The following is a 17310-nucleotide window of genomic DNA, read 5'->3' as shown; positions in this document are numbered from 1 at the left end:
CTTATGCATGCTAAGCATGTGCTCTACCACCTGAGCTATACCTTCCCCGCTTCTACTATTCGTTTTTAAAAATGTTTATATATATATTTAAGTTCTACAAATTGTTCTTTACATGCTTTCAATGTTATGAAAATTTCCTCATATTCTTCTGCTGTATCATTTTTAATGGCTACTGCTCTCCTTTTACACAGTTATATTACAATTAAATTGATTAAACCAAATTTATATTGCTAGTTTGTTTCTAACTTTTCCTCTGTTAAAACGATATAAGCACTGATATAGCCAAGTATTTACATGCATTTATGAATATTTACTTAGGAGAAATTTCTAGCAGGGGAATTGTGAATCAAAGAGAATGCATCTGTTAAATATTCTTATTCAGATTGCTCTGAAAAAGTCATACCAGTGTATGTATCTACCAACAGTATATGAGTGTTTCCCAAATCTCTGACATAGAACACCATCATGTGAAAGGCAATTAGAGCATAATGGTTTAGAGAAAGGGCTTTGGAATCGGATTGTAAAGGTATAAATCCCAGCATTTCCACATTCTAGCTGTGTAATCTTCAGCAAATCAGGCCACCACTCTGGGCCTTAATTTTCTCCTAAGGTTCTCGTAAGGATTAAGAGTTAGCTGTTATTAATTAAATTCTTTAGTTTCTGAGACTCTTGTGAAAAAAATAAATGTACTGTGAAGTATCCCACAGAACCAGTACAAAAGTAATTGGAACTAAAGGGAGTTGGATGGTTAATGACCAGGGGGACAAGAGAACATCTGAAACTAGGTAAAAAGTTTCTGGGAAAGCTCATGGGGGTGACCTTATTAGGAGCAGAGGCAAACACGAATTTGGTGGGCTTTACGTTTATACAATTTGCAGGCTTCTCTAATAAAAAAGGATATGAATTTATAAATGTAAAATCAAATTCAAGGCCTTGTAAGACACCTGCAGTTAAATCCGATGAAAAATTCACCACTGGGTGGAACCCACAGCTTATGAAAAAGTGGGAAAAGGTGAGAAGGTCCAGGGTGAGAGAGAGATAAGATTTGCCTAAATGGAGCAACATGAGAGACCAATGTAACAAAACATTAACTATTACCTCATTTGGCGAGTTTTACATCCAGAAGGGATGAAGCTAAGGTCATACAACTAGTAAGAGGCCAGGCCTCTTAGATGTGGGATGGTGTGGAAAGCAAGTATATACACAGATAATACACAGGTAAAACACCTTGGTGCACATTTAAAAAGAAAAGTACTATGTTCATTAGCCAGTGTGAATTGCTTAACAAAGTGATAAAACTCAATTCCAGTCCACTCCTCTTGGCTATTAAGTTTGGCTACTGTAACTTTGCTAAGTACCAATTTCCCTCAAGGGCAGGCCTGGTCCAGCCCGCTCTGCACGAGCCAGGAAATTCCTTCCCAACATAAAGTTCCTCTGTGTAGTTTCCCTCTTGCTTTGGAAGGTAGGCCACTGACTGGCTGGACTTCGGCCCTCCAAACTCAATTTTAGCAGGCTGCTCTGCCCCACTGGGCGCTTAGGCTGCAAATAGGCAGCGTGCCGCCAGAGCAGCCCTACCAGTTTCTAAATTGCTCCACAGCCTGTTCAGTTGATCCGAGATCAAAATGGTGGCCTCATTTCCGGCTCTCCTGCGACGGTCCAGATTCTGCCAGTGGTGCCTGACAAGGTGGCCACGGCTGGCAGGACCCACAGAGCTGAGACCCTGTGACCCAATCTCTTGGGCTCCTGCCCGGATGGTGGCGACAATAACGCTGGAGCCCGAGGGCCGCTGCTGCTGGGATGAGCCGGTGCGCATCGCCGTGCGCGGCCTGGCCCCGGGGCAGCGGGTCACGCTGCGCGCGTCCCTGCGCGACGAGAAGGGCGCGCTCTTCCGGGCCCACGCGCGCTACTGCGCCGACGCCCACGGCGGGCTGGACCTGGGGCGCGCGCCCGCGCTGGGCGGCAGCTTTGCGGGGCTCGAGCCCATGGGGCTCTTCTGGGCCCTGGAGCCTGAGAAACCCGTGCTGAGGCTGGTGAAGCGAGACGTGCAGACGCCCTTCGCCGTGAAACTGGAGGTGCTTGATGGCCATGAGCCCGACACCAGGCGGCTCCTGGGCCAGACGGTGCACGAGCGCGACTTCCTGCCGCCCGGGGTGCGGCGCGAGCCGGTGCGCGCGGGCCGGGTGCGCGCCACGCTCTTCCTGCCGCCAGGTGAGCCGCCAGCTTCCCAGGCTGTTTCTGACTGCCTTCCTCTTGTCTCTGAGAGACAAAAGAAAGGATAGTAGGTAGCTCCCAACATTCCGGAAGCCAGGGGGGGCCTGAAATTTTTGGGAAGACGGGAATGGACTGTGAGGCAGGCTGGGGAGGTGGTTCTGTGGCTCCAAAACTGAGCGGTCAGATAAAGGACATCACAAGGAAAGGGGAAAGACAGTTATATTAAAAAAAAAAAAAAAAGTTTGAGGTATCCAGTCTTTAACGTTTTCTTTCAAGTTTCGCAATTTTGCAACTTTGTTTCTGCCAACTAAAAATTGGCATTTGTCACCTCTCTCTACAAGGATTAAATCATGAGCTGCTGCAGCTGTTCAACACACCCTGACAGTTGTTCAGGATCGAGATCAGGAATGAGGCACTCTGCTCTGGGCAAAACTGGCAGAACAGGCCTTCAGATAGATTTTTTTCAGGAGAAGATTTTATAAATTCTCGTGTCTCCCATATCTAGAAAAACACTAAAATTATTAATGGTGACATCTGCTCCTTATGACTAGCAGCAAGCCTCTGCCTAAATGTGGGCTGGACTGCACCTTCCCCCGCTGACTAAAATCATATATAATAATGATGTTCCCCCTACCTGTTTGGAGCAGTTATGCAGAGCTATCTAAAATGCTATCTCCCAGGCTATAGTCCTCATTTTGCCCCAAATGAAACCTAACTCACATCTCTCATGCTGTGTGATTTTATTTCAGTCAACAGTTTTAACTCCCACAGTATACTAAGATGTAAGAAAATTAGCATGAAGGAGGAAGGCCTCTTTCTATCCACTGGAAGTCACCTGAAATTACTGGTTAATTTTATCATTATATACAAAGCAACTGGCCAATGAAAAAATTAAAATATACTTATCCTAATTAGGAATCAGAATTGCAAACCAAACCTATACACTACATTTCACACCCTCAATATTTACCAAAACGTAGAAATCTAACATTACCAATTGTTAACAAATATGTGGAGGGAAAGGAACTCACATAAAAGGAATATAGTTATTCATCTGCTCTGGAAGCAATTTGCTTTTAGAAAGTTAACTATGTCATTCTACTCCTGGTACATGTGCACCAAGAGGTATTAATGTTTCTAAGAGCAAAAACAGACCAAATGTCTGTCACCTATAGAACTAATGAATAAATTGAGGTACATTTACAGCAGGAAAAGGGATTAAACTGCAGTTACAAGAATCAACATGGATGAATCTCAAAAACAGTGTTCATTGAAATAAGTCCCCAAGGAACACATTCAGTATCATTACATTTAGATAAAACTCAAAAAATAAGCAAATAAACAAAATGCCATTTAAGATACATATGTAAGTATAATATTGTAAGAAAATCAAGAGACAAAATCCATGGTAGTGGAAAGTGAGGGAAAGGGCACAGGTACTTTGGGGGCTTTGATGGTAAGAACAGAGTTATTTCTTGAAGTGTTGGGTATAAAGTGTTTGCTTTATTATTCTTTAAATTTTGCACACCAAATACAAACTTTTTATATAAATGGTGAAAATATCCAATAACTAGAATCATACAGTAAGTAGCTTTTTGAGTCTAGCATAATGCATTTGAGATTTATTTGTGTTGCTACCTATATTAGTAGTTTCTTCTTCTTGTCTCTTAGAAGTTTCCCATCATATGGATGTACCACAGTCTGTTTATTCATTTGCCAGCTGAAGAATATTTGGGTTTCACATCTTTGGAGATTATGAATAACGTCACTGCAAACACATGCATCCAAGTTTTTGTGTGAACACAAGTTTTCATTTTTCTTGGGTAAAAACCCAGGAGTGAGAGTGCTGGGTCATATCTTAAGTATATGTTTAACTTTACAAAAAACTGCTCAGCTGTTTTCCAAAGTGGCTGTATCATTTTGCATTTGTTGACCTTAAAAATAAGTCAGCTATTTGACTAGCCAAAATGGGTTAATTTGGGAATAGCAGAGAACTGCAATTTAGGACAAGCAAGCCACAGCAAAAACAATATGCACATCCAACAAACCAAAGAGAGGCAAGATATTTTACAGAGAAAAAGGAGGAGGTTGGGAGGGGTTGTTTTGAACAAAAATACATTGGAGAAAAGTGAGAATTTGAGGTGATGGTGGTTTCTCATTGCTGAGTTGCTGGAGTAGTCAATTTCTTAGAGGAGATGCACTGTACAATTTTTCCCATTGGGGCTTGCAACTGATGATTCTGTCCTGTTGATTTTTCTGTTGTGATCTGTAATTGACAATTCTTCCTGTAATTGATAAGGAGTGGTACTCCTGAGAGCTCCCCATTCTGGCCTCCTGACTCCATTTCAGTGAGGTTTCCTTTTATTAATTTTCACAGTTTTCCCCTTTTAATCAAGACCTTTCTCCAAACAGATTGCTGAAGAGTCAGTAGTCTTTTGTCTGTTGGTGCCAGGAAGGAGCTTTCCTGGCTGTCATGTCCTTCGTTGGAGGGAAACTGTAGAGACTAGAAACCTATTGAAGTCACATTTGAGTAACAAGGAGGGGGAGATGGGAGAACTTTCAGGTACTTTTCATCTTGAGTCAATATTTATCAGGATCCTAAACAGTGGAGATCATCTCCTCATTAGGTACACTGTTTTTAACATAGGTTTGACAGGCTACAAATATAGAATCAAAAGTAACATAACAATTCCAAATTGTATCATGGTTTTAAACCAGGACGGTAGGCCTGAAGGTTGCCAACTGAACAAATACTTATTGGCACTTGCTCTGATTGCAGGGAGAAAAGTTCTCCCTATGGAGGCAAACCTAGAGTCATATATGCCTCCCGGAAGTCCCCATTTAAAGCAGCCATGAAAGCAAACTAGGATGGTGAATACAGCAAGAGCACACTCAGTTTGAAAGAATTAACTGAGTACATTTGGGGCACAGACAGAAAGCAATAGCTGAGGAGCTCTTTGTGAAGATAGAGAAACTTCAAAGATGTTTTAAAATAGTACTGTTATCTCAAACAAACTTTAGGAACCAAATGTGTTATCAGTAATACAGCCTGTAAGGTTGCAAGTCCAGAGACCCTGAATTTGGATAAGAATCCGGAGTCAGTTAATGATTCAGATGAAAAGAGACTTCTGTGAATCCTGAACTGTCTAACAGTCCTAGGCTGGACATCTTGGCAAAGCTTGTCTGGTCAGATGTTGTCTGATTTAATTTCAGGAAATTTTTACTTTAGGTCTTCATATGGTACGAGGTCCAGTCAGGGTTTGGTGCTCTTTTAGATATGTCACGTGAAATGAAGAGTATTCCCTGGAGTCTGGCAGCACAAGGATAGGTTAGCAGTACCTAAAAGTGGCCTTTCCAGTGAGGTTAAAAGCGTCTTTCTGGAGGTGTCTTTTCCAATAGATAAAATCTCCAGGTTGTAAGGTATGATGCTTAAAGTCTTCATACCCTGGGAGCTCACTGAGAAAAGTCTGCTCTACCAAAGCATGGTTGTTTTTACTGGAAACAAATAGGCTTTTACAATATTGAAGTATACCGCCTTTTATCAGCTGCGGATCAAAAGTGGCAGGGGCCAGGTGCATTGGATATCCTGTGACTCTCTCAAAGGGTAGAGTTTGAGTTCCAAAGGCAGTGGATCTGAGATTTAGAAGGACCAATGGCAATTTTTGGCTAAGGTATTTGGAGAGTTTCTACGAATTTTGCCTTTGAGTCTTAATAGTGCCCTTTGTTTGTTTGATTTACACTGAGGATTCAGGACGGTAAGAGAGCACAGTGAAAGTGGTGTAAAACCAGACAAACAGCACAGACTTATTGAAGTACCAGACTGGTAAAATGGGTTCCCTGATCACATTGCAGTTGAAGAGGGGTTCCCAGGTAGGGATGATCTCAAACAGAATCTTAGCTACAGAGGAAGAAGTAACTTCTCTATAGAGGGAAGTTCTGGTCCAGTGAGAAAACATACAAACTGTGAATAAAACATTTTTATCCATGAGACAGAAGAAGCTGTATGAAATCCATTTGCCAAAATGTGAACGGCCCATTAGACAATTCAAATTGTGTGGGAAGAGTGCATATAGGCTTTCCTGGACTGTCTTTTGCACAGGAAAGTCAAGTGAGGTGTAGGTACTTTTTGTGACCTTATTAATATTTCCCTACCAATATTTGTTCATGAATGCTATCATTTTATCAACAAATAGACATTGTTTAATGCATGTACAGTGCTAGGGAGTGGGAATTTTAGAATTTCTGGCAAGACTGGATTTTTAGTAAAGTATATAGGGGTTGGGCCATAAAAGAAAAATTTGGAATTAATTTTGAGAGTAGGTAGCTAGTCCGAGAAAACCTATAATTAGAACTTAATTTTAGGTTTTGGGAAGTTTAGGATGTCACAAAATCTACCTGGATCAAATGTAGTGTTGCCATTGTAAGGTGTACTTAATATCCAACTCGAGTTAGAGCAAACTGCAAATTTTCTTTGGAGAGTGTGTGTCCCTTGAAGGCCAAAAGTTTTAACAGGTGGATGCTGTCTTCCCACAAAGGGTTCTGAGGAGAGCAGAGAAGCAAATCATTAACATACTGTAACAAAGTGCAGCCTGCAGAAAAGTGTATATTATCCAAATCAGCTTTCAAGACTTGTGAAAATGAAGAGGGACTCCCTGTGTAACCTGGGGCATTACTGTCAAGGTGTATTGCTTTTCTTCCCAAGTGAAAGTAAAAATGTATTGGCTAGCCTTATCAATTGGAATACTAAGGAATGCACTGTATAAATAAACTGCAGTGAAAAACTTGCTTTCATTGGGAATGGATGTCAGTAGTGTGTGGGTGTTAGGAACAACAAGGTGTGGAGGATAAAAATGTTTATTGCTCATAAGTCCTGGACAAACCTTCTGCCTCAGCCATTGGATTTTCTCACAGACTAAATAAGAGTATTCCAGGGACTAACAGGGGATAATGAGGCCTTGAGCCTTGTAATCCTCTATTATGGACTTTATGCCTTGAAAAACTTCTTTATTTCCAAGGTACTGATTAATTCTCAGGAGAGGTTTAGAAGGATATGTTTCACACTTGATGGGAGATGCACTGTGGATTCGGCCCTCATCAGTTGAAGATTTTGCCCATAAAGAAGATGGTAGCTGATCCAAAAGGGACAATTGATTAGTGTCTCCCAGGTTCAGCTATAGTGCTGTCAGAAATGGAGCCAATAAAAGGTGTCATTTAATTCACTTGGTTGGCTATTCTGATTGCCACTGTGAAATTCCAGAATTATTTCTCCCTTCTAGGAGACAGAAATTCTAACATGGTACTTTTCTAAGAAGTCTTGGTCTAGTAAATGAATAGGGTGAAGGAACTAAGGAGAAAAGGGTGCATATCCCTCAAAAGCCTCAACAAAAGGGGATAGATTCAGAGACAGGAACTTCTTGAGATTCACTAGAGAGCCCCACTATTTGAACTGTTTCAGTACTCCAAAGCAGGGCTGCTTCATAGAAGTGGGATTTGTGCATGAGAGTATCTCTGGTGTGTCCGTAAGGAAGAGAGATTTATCACCAATCTGGAGAACTGTTTCTCTGAGACAATCACGAGGGAGAATTGGGAAGAGCCTCTGTAGTTCCTGGGAGCCCCCTCTTTGGAAAGGCTGGCTAAGGGCTGAAGGCACCCAGAGAGCTAAAATCTGTAAATACATTTTTTTCAATGTCCTGGCTCTTTGCGGTAATAGGGGAACTAGGAGGTTTTTAGCTCTGTTTAGGGACCTTCAGTTGCCCAAGTTGAAAATTAAGAATTCTAGTGGTGCTTCTTTTAGTTGACTCATCTGGGGTGCAAACGAGCTGATTTGTCAAATTATCTAAATCTGGAGTGGACAAAGTTTCCTATTCCACCCTGGTTCTTTTAACTGTAAGAGGAAGATCCTGGCTCAGCACATTAATAAAGTTAAAGACTACCTGAGTGGATTCAACATCTGAAGGAAGACAGAATTTTCTTTGAAAACAATCTGAAATCAATTATAGTCATGAACAGGTTCATCAGATTTTTTTGTGCAAGCCTGAATTTTGTTCCAGTCAACATGCCTAGGAAAAGCTACTGTAATTGCTCAGTAGAGGTTTTCAGCAAGCATTCTAGCATTTTTCCAAAAGTTAGGGCTTTGTTTTTCTAAATCTGTTCAGAATGTTCCCATCAGGTAAGCTTCATCCAGTGTTCGGCTTGACTCTCACCAACAAGCAGGTGTACTAACTGACAGAAGTCTAAGCAACCAGGTTGGGAAGTTTGAATACCTGTATTAAACTCTTCAGCAAACCTAGGAGGGTCCTCAGATACTTCAGGAAACTCTTCAACTATGGCTCCCAATTCAGCCTTAGTCCAGGGAACATAAGAGATTTGGGGTTTATTTGGATCCTTAGAAGACCTAACTTTAGAGAGGCAGGTTCACTTAGAGGAGAAGGGAGTAGAGAGAAGTTCAGGGAAAAAGGGAAATTTAGCCAGAGAATTAGAATGGGGAAACTGAGGGTAAAGAAGCAGTGAAGACAGTGCAGAAGGAAGGAGGAGGGTGGCACTGGACGTGGGGCCTGAGCACAATAAGGTGGCTTCCAAGTGTCTGGCGTAGAAGGGAGAGGGCAAGGGGCCTCAGAAGACTTGTTACTTTCCTCAGTTGTTTGACTTAGTTAATTTAGAAACTGTATTTTATAGAGGTAATTTCTAGATTCCTGATAATGTTTGGAAGCCTCAAATGGCCAATCAAAATAGGCATCCAATTCAGTTTTAGGAAAAGTTAAGTTTGGGGAGTTCCAAAGTTCCCCATAATGTTGACTGGTGTTCTAAATTACTTTTGATTAAGTCGATCCATTTAGTTAGAAATGCACAGGAGGAGAGACCAAGGTTTCAAATACAAAATCAGCTAGGATCACAGAAAGGGGGCATCTTCGAAGCATTTTGATGATGGGGATTCTATTTCTTAATGTTTTTCTCTAGAGCAAAAGAAAAAATCCTAAACAGCACAGTCCCAATAGGCATAGCCCAGTTCCTAAAGGAATCAGCCCAAAAGCCAAAGGAGTATTCTCAGAAAGGACAGAGCCTTTAAACAGATTCTGAATAAAGCCTGGAGAGCTCAAAATGCACAGAATGGAGCTTAAAATCCAGGACAGACTTACCCTCAAACTCTAGGGTCCGCTAGAAGGCAGTGAGTTCATTGGGCTCTGTGAGTACTGGCTCCTGTTTCCTCAGCAGCCTGGGAGTTGTTGGGGGTCTTCCCTGGGTCCCACTTCTGATCACCAAGTAATAGTGACCTGAAAAATTAAGCAATTATTTTACTAGCAAAAATAGGTTAATTCTGGAATAGCAAAGAATTGCAATTCGGGTCAGCAAGCCATGGCAAAAACCATAGGGAAGCCCAACAAAATGAGAGGAAAGTTATTTCATAGACAGAAAGGAGGAAGTCAGGAGGGGTTGTTTTGAATAAAAGTCCATTGTAGAAAAATCAGAGTTCAGGGTTGATGGTTTCTCATTGGCTAAGTTGCTGGGGTAGTTGATCTGTTGGAAGGGATGTCATGTACATCTTTTCTTATTGGGTCCTCTGATTGATGATTCTTTCCTGTTGATGATTCTTCTGTTGTGATCTGCAATTGACAGTTCTTCCTATAACTGATGTGGTGTGGTACCGCATGAGAGTTCCCCTTCTGTCCTCTGAAATCCATTGTTAGAATTCCTTTATTAATTTTCACACCACCCGCAATGTATGAGAGATCCAGTTGCTCCATATCCTCACTAGCATTTGGCACTGTTTTACTTTGAGGGTAGTGGGTAGAGGGCAATGACTTTGCTGTTTTCATTGTCTGTAAATTACTTTGAGGCTCTGGGTGTATAGGGGAATGTAGAATTAGTCCAAAACACGTGCATCTTTGAAGACCAGAGTCTTTCAGCATTTCTGATTGTCAACAGAAAAATATGACATCACCAAGGAGGCAATAAATGGCTCTGACACCAGTGCAAAGAGTTTCAAGAACAGTTTTTTGTTTTGTTTCTTCCTAAGAACCTGGGCCCTTTCCTGGAATTGTGGACATTTTTGGAGTTGGAGGTGGCCTTCTGGAATATCGAGCTAGTCTGCTGGCTGGGAAGGGTTTTGCTGTGATGGCTCTGGCTTATTGTAACTATGAAGACCTCCCCACGGGCATGGAGAACCTACATCTGGAGTACTTTGAAGAAGCTGTGAACTACCTGCTTAATCACCCTCAGGTTGGCACTTCTCTAAGTTTTGTGTTCTATATGTCAGCTCTCCTCCTCTTAAATGCTCTTGATTTTCACACAACTTGACAAATTCATGACCATCACTCCCTGTCCCCAACACACGCTACCTTTCATAGTCACTTCTTTCAGACAGCTTCTATACAGTTAGATGTTACTTTAATAGATTTCCTGCTGGTAAAGATGTCCTAGTTGGAATTATGGAATTTTAAATTCCAGTATTTTACAGCATTTCATTACAAGCCCAAACACATTGAGAACCCTCGGTTTGATATAGGAAGTAGGCAGAAAGGGAAGGGGATCCCTGGCCCCAGAAGGCCCCAGTATAAATGTTTGTATTCAACAACCATCCCTTCTTTGTGCCCCTCTAAGAGCAGAGTATGAAGTTTTAAGGAAGGAGCTGGTGGTCAAGAACCTAGGAAATGTTTTGAGGTTTCTAGGCTCAGGATATCAGAGGATCCAAAGATTAACCTCTCTTATTTTACAGTCAAGCAGAGTTCAAAGTTCAAAGCAGATGAAAACTTTGGAGCTCTCAGAAAAGGTGATGGGGTGTAGTGGAACCAGCATAAAATATTTGACAGAGAAAAGTTAAATTTTGATTTCACCAATTACTAGCTCCATGACCTTGGGGCCTCTGTTTCCTCCTCTGAAAAATTGGGACGGTAATAATATCATCTAATTCTTGGTACTTTTATGGGGAATAAATGGTTGAAATCAGTCAAGAGTGCTGTTATAGAATCTATAAGGTTAAAAAAAAAAAAAAGACTGCTCTTGAGAGGTCACGCAAAAGGCCATTTATAACACAAGAGTTTGGTAATTGACAAGAGCAGGCCTTCTGGAATAGGGCAAAGCCAAGTACCCTGGAGGGGACTGAGCAGACAATGAAGATCAGAGAGAGAACAACTACAGACAACTTTCCCCACAAGTTTTGCTGTGAGAGTAGAAACTAGAGCAGAGTGGACGTGAGGTCAAGGGGAATTGTTATTAAAATGTAATACATTCTAAAGTGTGCAGTACTGATGGGCCTAAGCCAGCAGAGAAGAGAGTTATGAAGGAGAGAGAGTGAGGAAGTAACTACAGGAGCAAAGTCCTTGAGCATGAGAGTGGATGGGATCTAAGCAGAGACAGAGTGGTGGCCTTTGAGAAGAACAAAGACACTTGGGAAACAGGAGGAAGGGGAGAGCTTGAGCTCATGTGGAAGTAAGTAGATTTTGCAGGGGAAAATGAGGACGAGTTCCTACCTAATATATAGCTTCCATTTTCTCCATGAAGTAGGAAGGGCTGAAAGTGAAAGGGAGGGGAGTTAAATGGGCTTTTGGAGATAGGGGACAGTGTGAAATGGTCTTTTGGAGAAGTGAAAAACAAATATCAGTGAAGGGTGGCAGGACTGAGGAGCAATATAGATGCTTATTTGAAATTCATGGTCATGACATGAAAGTAAGACCTGTCACACAAGCATGGATTTTTTTCTCCATCAGTGTTCATCTGCACAAATGCAGACCTGGAGGAAGTGAATAGTAGGTGGATTTAACTGAGGTTAGTACTTTTCCAGGCAAATATGACCAAGGGAAGAGAGGTATTAAAGGAGTTATGAGTGTTTGCAAGGGAGCAAAATTAACGATGAAGCTTGAAATCTTAGCTGGATGAGGTGGGAATGGAGAACATGAGCGAGGTACTGATAGTGAGAAAGTGGTAGTCAGTCTCAAAGAGACTTTGGGATGGGCAGTACTAGAATGGCTAAACTGGAGTAAGAGAGATGGTGATTAGGGAGTAGAATGCTTGGGCCTGAGATTTTGGAGATGATGTCCTTATTGATGACTTGGTTTAGGTTATGACAGTGGGAGTGTGTGGCTGAGGTGGGGTAGAAAAAAAGATCATTGGTGGTTTGGAGGTCAAGGAACTGAACGGCCAGTGTATTTAGTAGTCATCCACGAGACTGCTGAAGTCTCCAAGAATGGTGATGGAGACATTGTGGAAAGCAATGTAGAGAGGAAGGACAGTCAGCATCCCAAGGCTGCAAACCTTGGTAAATGGGAAAGCCGAGATTCAGGCTCAGTTCCTCCTGACTCTCAAGAACAGGCTCTACTCACCCGCTGCACTGTTTTTCTTGGACTCATTCTCCTTTTTCCTCTGTCTTTTTCTCAGGTAAAGGTCCAGGAGTCGGGCTGCTTGGGACTTCCAAGGGGGGTGAACTCTGCCTCTCCATGGCCTCGTTCCTGAAGGGCATCACCGCGGCTGTCATAATCAATGGTTCTGTGGCCAATACCCTTGGAAACTTACACTACAAAGGTGAGACCTTGCCTCCCTTGGGTTTCAACCCAAAGCGAATCAAGGTGACCAAAGATGGCTTTGCAGACATTTTGGAGGTCCTGAACAGCCCTTTGGAAGGACCTAACCAGAAGAGCCTCATTCCTCTGGAAAGAGCTGAGAGCGCCTTCCTGTTCCTGGTAGGTCAGGATGACCACAACTGGAAGAGTGAATTCTTTGCTAATGAGACCTCTAAACGCTTACAGGCCCATGGTAAGGAGAAGCCCCAGATCATCTGTTACCCAGGAGCGGGGCACTATATTGAGCCTCCTTACTTCCCCATGTGCCCTGCTTCCCTACACACCGTGGTGGGTGGTCCTGTCATCTGGGGAGGGGAGCCCAGGGCTCATGCCACAGCCCAGATGGATGCTTGGCAGCAGCTCCAGGCTTTCTTCCACAAACACTTGGGTAGGGAAAAGAGGACAATCTCAGCAAAACTGTAAGCTTTTATCTGATTTTGTGACATCTTTGATGCTAATCTGTCTTGGGAACAGCTGCCACAATTAGTGTGTCTGTGTAGATTTTTTTCTTTTCAATAATTACATAGAGTTTTTCACCCCTTCACTGTTAAACTGGACTTACTAATAAGTTTTCAAGATATTTATAAATTATTTACTTTTTCAGTTGTTTGAGGGGACAGTGATTCTACAGAAAACACAACGGGTGGAGGAAAGCATACCTTTTAGTATCTAACAACACACAACCGATAAGGCTGTACCTCTGAAAGGAAAAAACTAATACCTGATAACCATGCCTGGTACTCAACTGGTGCACAGTAATTATTTGTTGAATTATTTATTATTATAATTTAATTTGTTTAATACTTAATTTATTAATGAATAAATGACTACTGTGGAAGAAAAGCATTTAAAATATCAAAATATTATTCAGCTTTGAGTTTTTCCTTTAAGAATGGATGTGTTACATTAATTACTAATCTAGTTAGATTACTACTTAGTTGTAAAGTTACTAACAGTTACTAAATTAGATTTCTACTTAGATGTAAAACTACTAAATATTTTCAAAGCAAATGCATTTTTAGTTCTTTGATAGCTACTCCTTGAATGAGTAAGGATTCTCCTAGTGCAGATAAACTAAGTTATGATCCTATTGACACATATGTACCTTTATGATTTATTTGCTTTGAAAGCTGGTAAAACATTATTTTGGTGAGTTTCATAAGTGATTTTAATAATGATTAGCTTGCAAATAAATGATGACTTAGTATTCCCAACACTTGATAGAAGTAATTCCACAATAAACTTACTTAACTTTTCTAAAGTTTAATGTGTTCAAAATTTTAAAAATACATTAATTTATGATTATGATGTTCTGTTGCCTCAACTTTCTTTTTCAATAAAGCAATTCTTGACATTTGTTTTTCCCTGAAACTCAAAACTGTATAGTGCTTTTTGTTTTGTCAGCTTTTTCTTCTATACCACTGTGAGGCAGGTGTCATCTTCTTTTTACAGTTGACGAAATCGAGACTCAGTGAAATTCTCTGCATAGTACCTGTAGACTTGGGGCTCAGTCTCCCTGTATAGTTTCTTCTCTCCTTGCTAAGCCCATCCATGCTCTCTGTGGGATAACAGCACCAGCCACAGGGAAAGGAAGTGGCTCTTCTTTCTCCTGTGTAAGTTTTCGGTGGAATTCCTGGACTTGCAGTGTCAGGATGGGGGTTGTTTCAGGGTACCAGATGTTAAAATTACATATAGGAGTAGATCTGGAACCATGTTTGAACCCTGGCCTTGATGTGCTGTGATGGTTTTACAGGACCTGACAGACACCTCAAGATGCCTACACCCCTTCCCTTGATTGTTAACTATGTGTAAGTGATCTGCCCTCCTCCCTTCCTCTCTCCTCTCTTTATATCTCTCCTTCCACTACTGCCTGTAAACAGGGTGATCCAAGATATTGAAGGAACCTCCAGTTTATCAAGCTGGAATGCCAGGCTTCTCTAGAGATTCTGGGGCTGATCATGACGGATAAAAAGCAGAAGCAGGAGAGATTTGAAGGCCAATTAATGACCCATTCAAATTGTAGACTATGTATTTCAAAAGACCCAAGATAATTTCCTCTTTAAATTCTTTTGGGTGGGAGGAAGTAAGAAAAGGCAGAATAGAGATGCCAGAGGCATGGATTCTGGAGAGAGGAGTGAAACGACATACTATTGAGGTGAAAATTAGTAAAGAATTCAGAGGGATAGTGGCTTTTGGTATGGGTCTTAACTGATAGGATTTCCTTTTCTCTGAATCTAAAGTAATAAAAATTCATAGGAAACTTAGAAAATAGAGATTATTCAGTAGAAAAGAAGCTGCATATAATCCATTCACTAGAAACTAGTACACTTAACATTTTAGTATATTTCCATTTTCCTCCAGCCTTTTATTTTCTGCATATGTATGAGTATTTTAGAAAACTGGGGTTTTGTTGTGTGTATTGAGTTTTACTCAATTACATGTACATCCTTTTTTGCTTAATATCATATGATGATTATTTTACCATTTTTATATTATATTCTTCAAACGTATGACTTTTTAAAAACAGTGACTCATATTCCATTGGTGCTACTATCCTTCATTTAACCAATCCCCTATTATTAGGCCTTGACATTGTTGTTGGGTTTTCATTATAAAGTCTGGTCCTGTGGTGACAGGACTTGTACATGTGTTCAGTCTTTGTGTGTGTCATTGATTACTTCTTTAAGAGAGATAACTTTGAAAGGAAATTACTGGGTCAAAGTTATGAACACTTTTATGACTCTTTAGTATGCGTTCTGGAAACTGTCAGTCTACACCATCAGGGGCACTGTATGAGACACCCCTGTTGCATTACCAACACTGGTGCAATGTATATGTACATGCTGGGTGTGTGTCTCTAACCTTTTTATCTTTTATTTATTGGAGGTCTTCTCCATTTAATTTCTTTCACTGCACATATCCAGGTGTTTCTTTTTAACTGAAGTATAGTTTCTGTACAGTATTATGTGTTACAGGTTACAGTATAGTAATTCACAATTTTTAAAGGTTATATTCCATTTATAGCTATTATAAAATATTGGCTATATTCCTTGTATTGTACAATATATCCTTGTAGCTTATTTTATATCTAATAGCTTGTATCTCTTGATCCCCTACCACAATGTTGCCCCTTCCCCATTCCCTCTCTCCACTGGTGACCACTAGTTTGTTCTCTATAAGTCTGCTTCTTTTTTGGTTTATTCACTAGTTTGTTGTATTTTTCAGATTCCACATATAAGTGATATTATACATTATTTGTCTTTCCCTATATGACTTATTTCACTTAGCATAATGCCTTCCTAGTCCATCCATGTTGCTGCAAATGGCAAAATTTCTTTTTTTATGGATGAGTAGTATTTCACTGCATATATATATACACATATGCATATATATATCTCACAACTTCTTTATCCATTCATCTGTTAATGGACATTTAGGTTGCTTCCATACCTTGGCTATTGTAAATAATGCTGCTATGAATACTGGGGTGCATGTATCTTTTTGAATTAATGTTTTTGTTTTTTTCAGATATATACCCAGGAGTGGAAGTGCTGGGTCACATGGTAGTTATATTTTTAGTTTTTTGAGAAACCTCCATACTGTTTTCCACAGTGGCTGCACCAATCTACATTCCTAGCAACAGCGTACGAGGGTTCCCTTTACTCTACATCCTGGCCAACATTTGTTATTTGTGTTCTTTCTGATGATAGCTATTGAGGCACATGGCAAGCTGGTGCATGAGTGGTAAAAGAATTTACCAGAGACAAAGAAAAGTTTAAGAAACAAAGGAGAAGTTTAATAGATATGCTGCTATAGGCAACAGTGGGCCACACAGATGAGAGGTGCCTGTGTGAGCACTGGAGTGAACATGCAGGGTCTTTTATTGGGGAAGGGGCTATGAACACAAAGGGATGGAGGCTGTGTGATCAGCTCGTGCACAGGTACCTGATTGGTTACAAGTGAGGTAAGACTTGTCAGGGGTTATTCTGAGTAATGGGACTCCAAGAAGGGCAGGATGTGTAGTGAGGCCTGTCTGCCTGGGGAATGGTGAGATTAGCCATTTCTTAGGGTGGTTAGTTCTGTTAAGGTAAACACATGTCAAGGAGAAACGTTCTTTATCTTCTTTGTGAAATAACGCAGGCACACAGAGGATCCAGGAGTGGGGGTTAAGGCTGACAGTAGACTCCAGGCATATGAAGAGCCCACGAGTGGGGGTTTTATGGACTTCAGAGAGCACCAGCCCGCTCCACCAGAGCCATCTGGCCTCTGGGAGGAAAAGGACATTTACTTTAAAAAAAAAATTGTTATAGACATTTAGAAGAATAATGCTAAGTCCCTGAAAGAAAACTATCCTGAAGTAAATATTTCCTAAACAATTAAAAAAAAAAAAAACTCTAAGAATCATAAAGTCTGCAGGAACTTGGCTAATCAAATCCTAGAGCACTAAATTAATCAGTACAAAATTGAAAGGCTTTATATCTGTAATAAAAAAAAATCATCTTTGTGGAGGAGGAAACTTTAAAGTAGGCCACCAATTAGAAACTAT

The 17310-nt window shown here is 40.8% G+C and overlaps 2 protein-coding genes across 6 annotated transcripts in view; one reads left to right on the top strand and one right to left on the bottom strand.

Annotated features, from left to right (window-relative positions):
• Window positions 1-17310, bottom strand: part of HEATR4 (HEAT repeat containing 4) — a 106308-nt gene that overhangs the window by 38833 nt on the left and 50165 nt on the right. For 3 of the 4 annotated variants that reach the window (XM_074365276.1, XM_045522783.2, XM_074365277.1), the window contains one exon: window positions 9348-9482. The gene's annotated coding sequence lies outside the window, so the exon portion shown is untranslated. Of the gene's footprint in view, window positions 1-9347; window positions 9483-12527; window positions 12657-17310 lie in introns of those variants that run through there. The other variant, XM_074365278.1, reaches the window with a different exon arrangement.
• On the top strand, window positions 1208-15418 carry LOC105075438 (acyl-coenzyme A thioesterase 1). Of its 2 annotated transcripts, none has more exons than XM_074365283.1 (3): window positions 1208-2208; window positions 10226-10428; window positions 12583-12717. In XM_074365283.1, exons 1-3 carry the CDS (start codon window positions 1623-1625, stop codon window positions 12655-12657), a joined length of 864 nt encoding a protein of 287 aa, XP_074221384.1. In that variant the 5' UTR covers window positions 1208-1622; the 3' UTR covers window positions 12658-12717. The 2 variants fall into 2 exon arrangements, with proteins under 2 accessions (XP_074221384.1, XP_074221385.1); XM_074365284.1 differs by having other exon boundaries at window positions 1228-2208; window positions 10226-10444; window positions 12583-15418.

This window comes from Camelus bactrianus, chromosome 6, assembly GCF_048773025.1.
Source record: "Camelus bactrianus isolate YW-2024 breed Bactrian camel chromosome 6, ASM4877302v1, whole genome shotgun sequence".
In the NCBI taxonomy this organism is placed as follows: Eukaryota; Metazoa; Chordata; class Mammalia; order Artiodactyla; family Camelidae; genus Camelus; species Camelus bactrianus.
The sequence above is the reverse complement of the archived record's forward strand: the minus strand, read 5'-3'. Positions and strand labels throughout refer to the sequence as shown.

Coding starts and splice junctions, on each gene's coding strand:
- LOC105075438 (XM_074365284.1), top strand. CDS start 1,623: ATGGTGGCCTCATTTCCGGCTCTCCTGCGACGGTCCAGATTCTGCCAG. Junction 2,209..10,225: donor CACGCTCTTCCTGCCGCCAG/GTGAGCCGCCAG, acceptor TTTCTTCCTAAG/AACCTGGGCCCTTTCCTGGA. Junction 10,445..12,582: donor TCAGGTTGGCACTTCTCTAA/GTTTTGTGTTCT, acceptor TCTTTTTCTCAG/GTAAAGGTCCAGGAGTCGGG.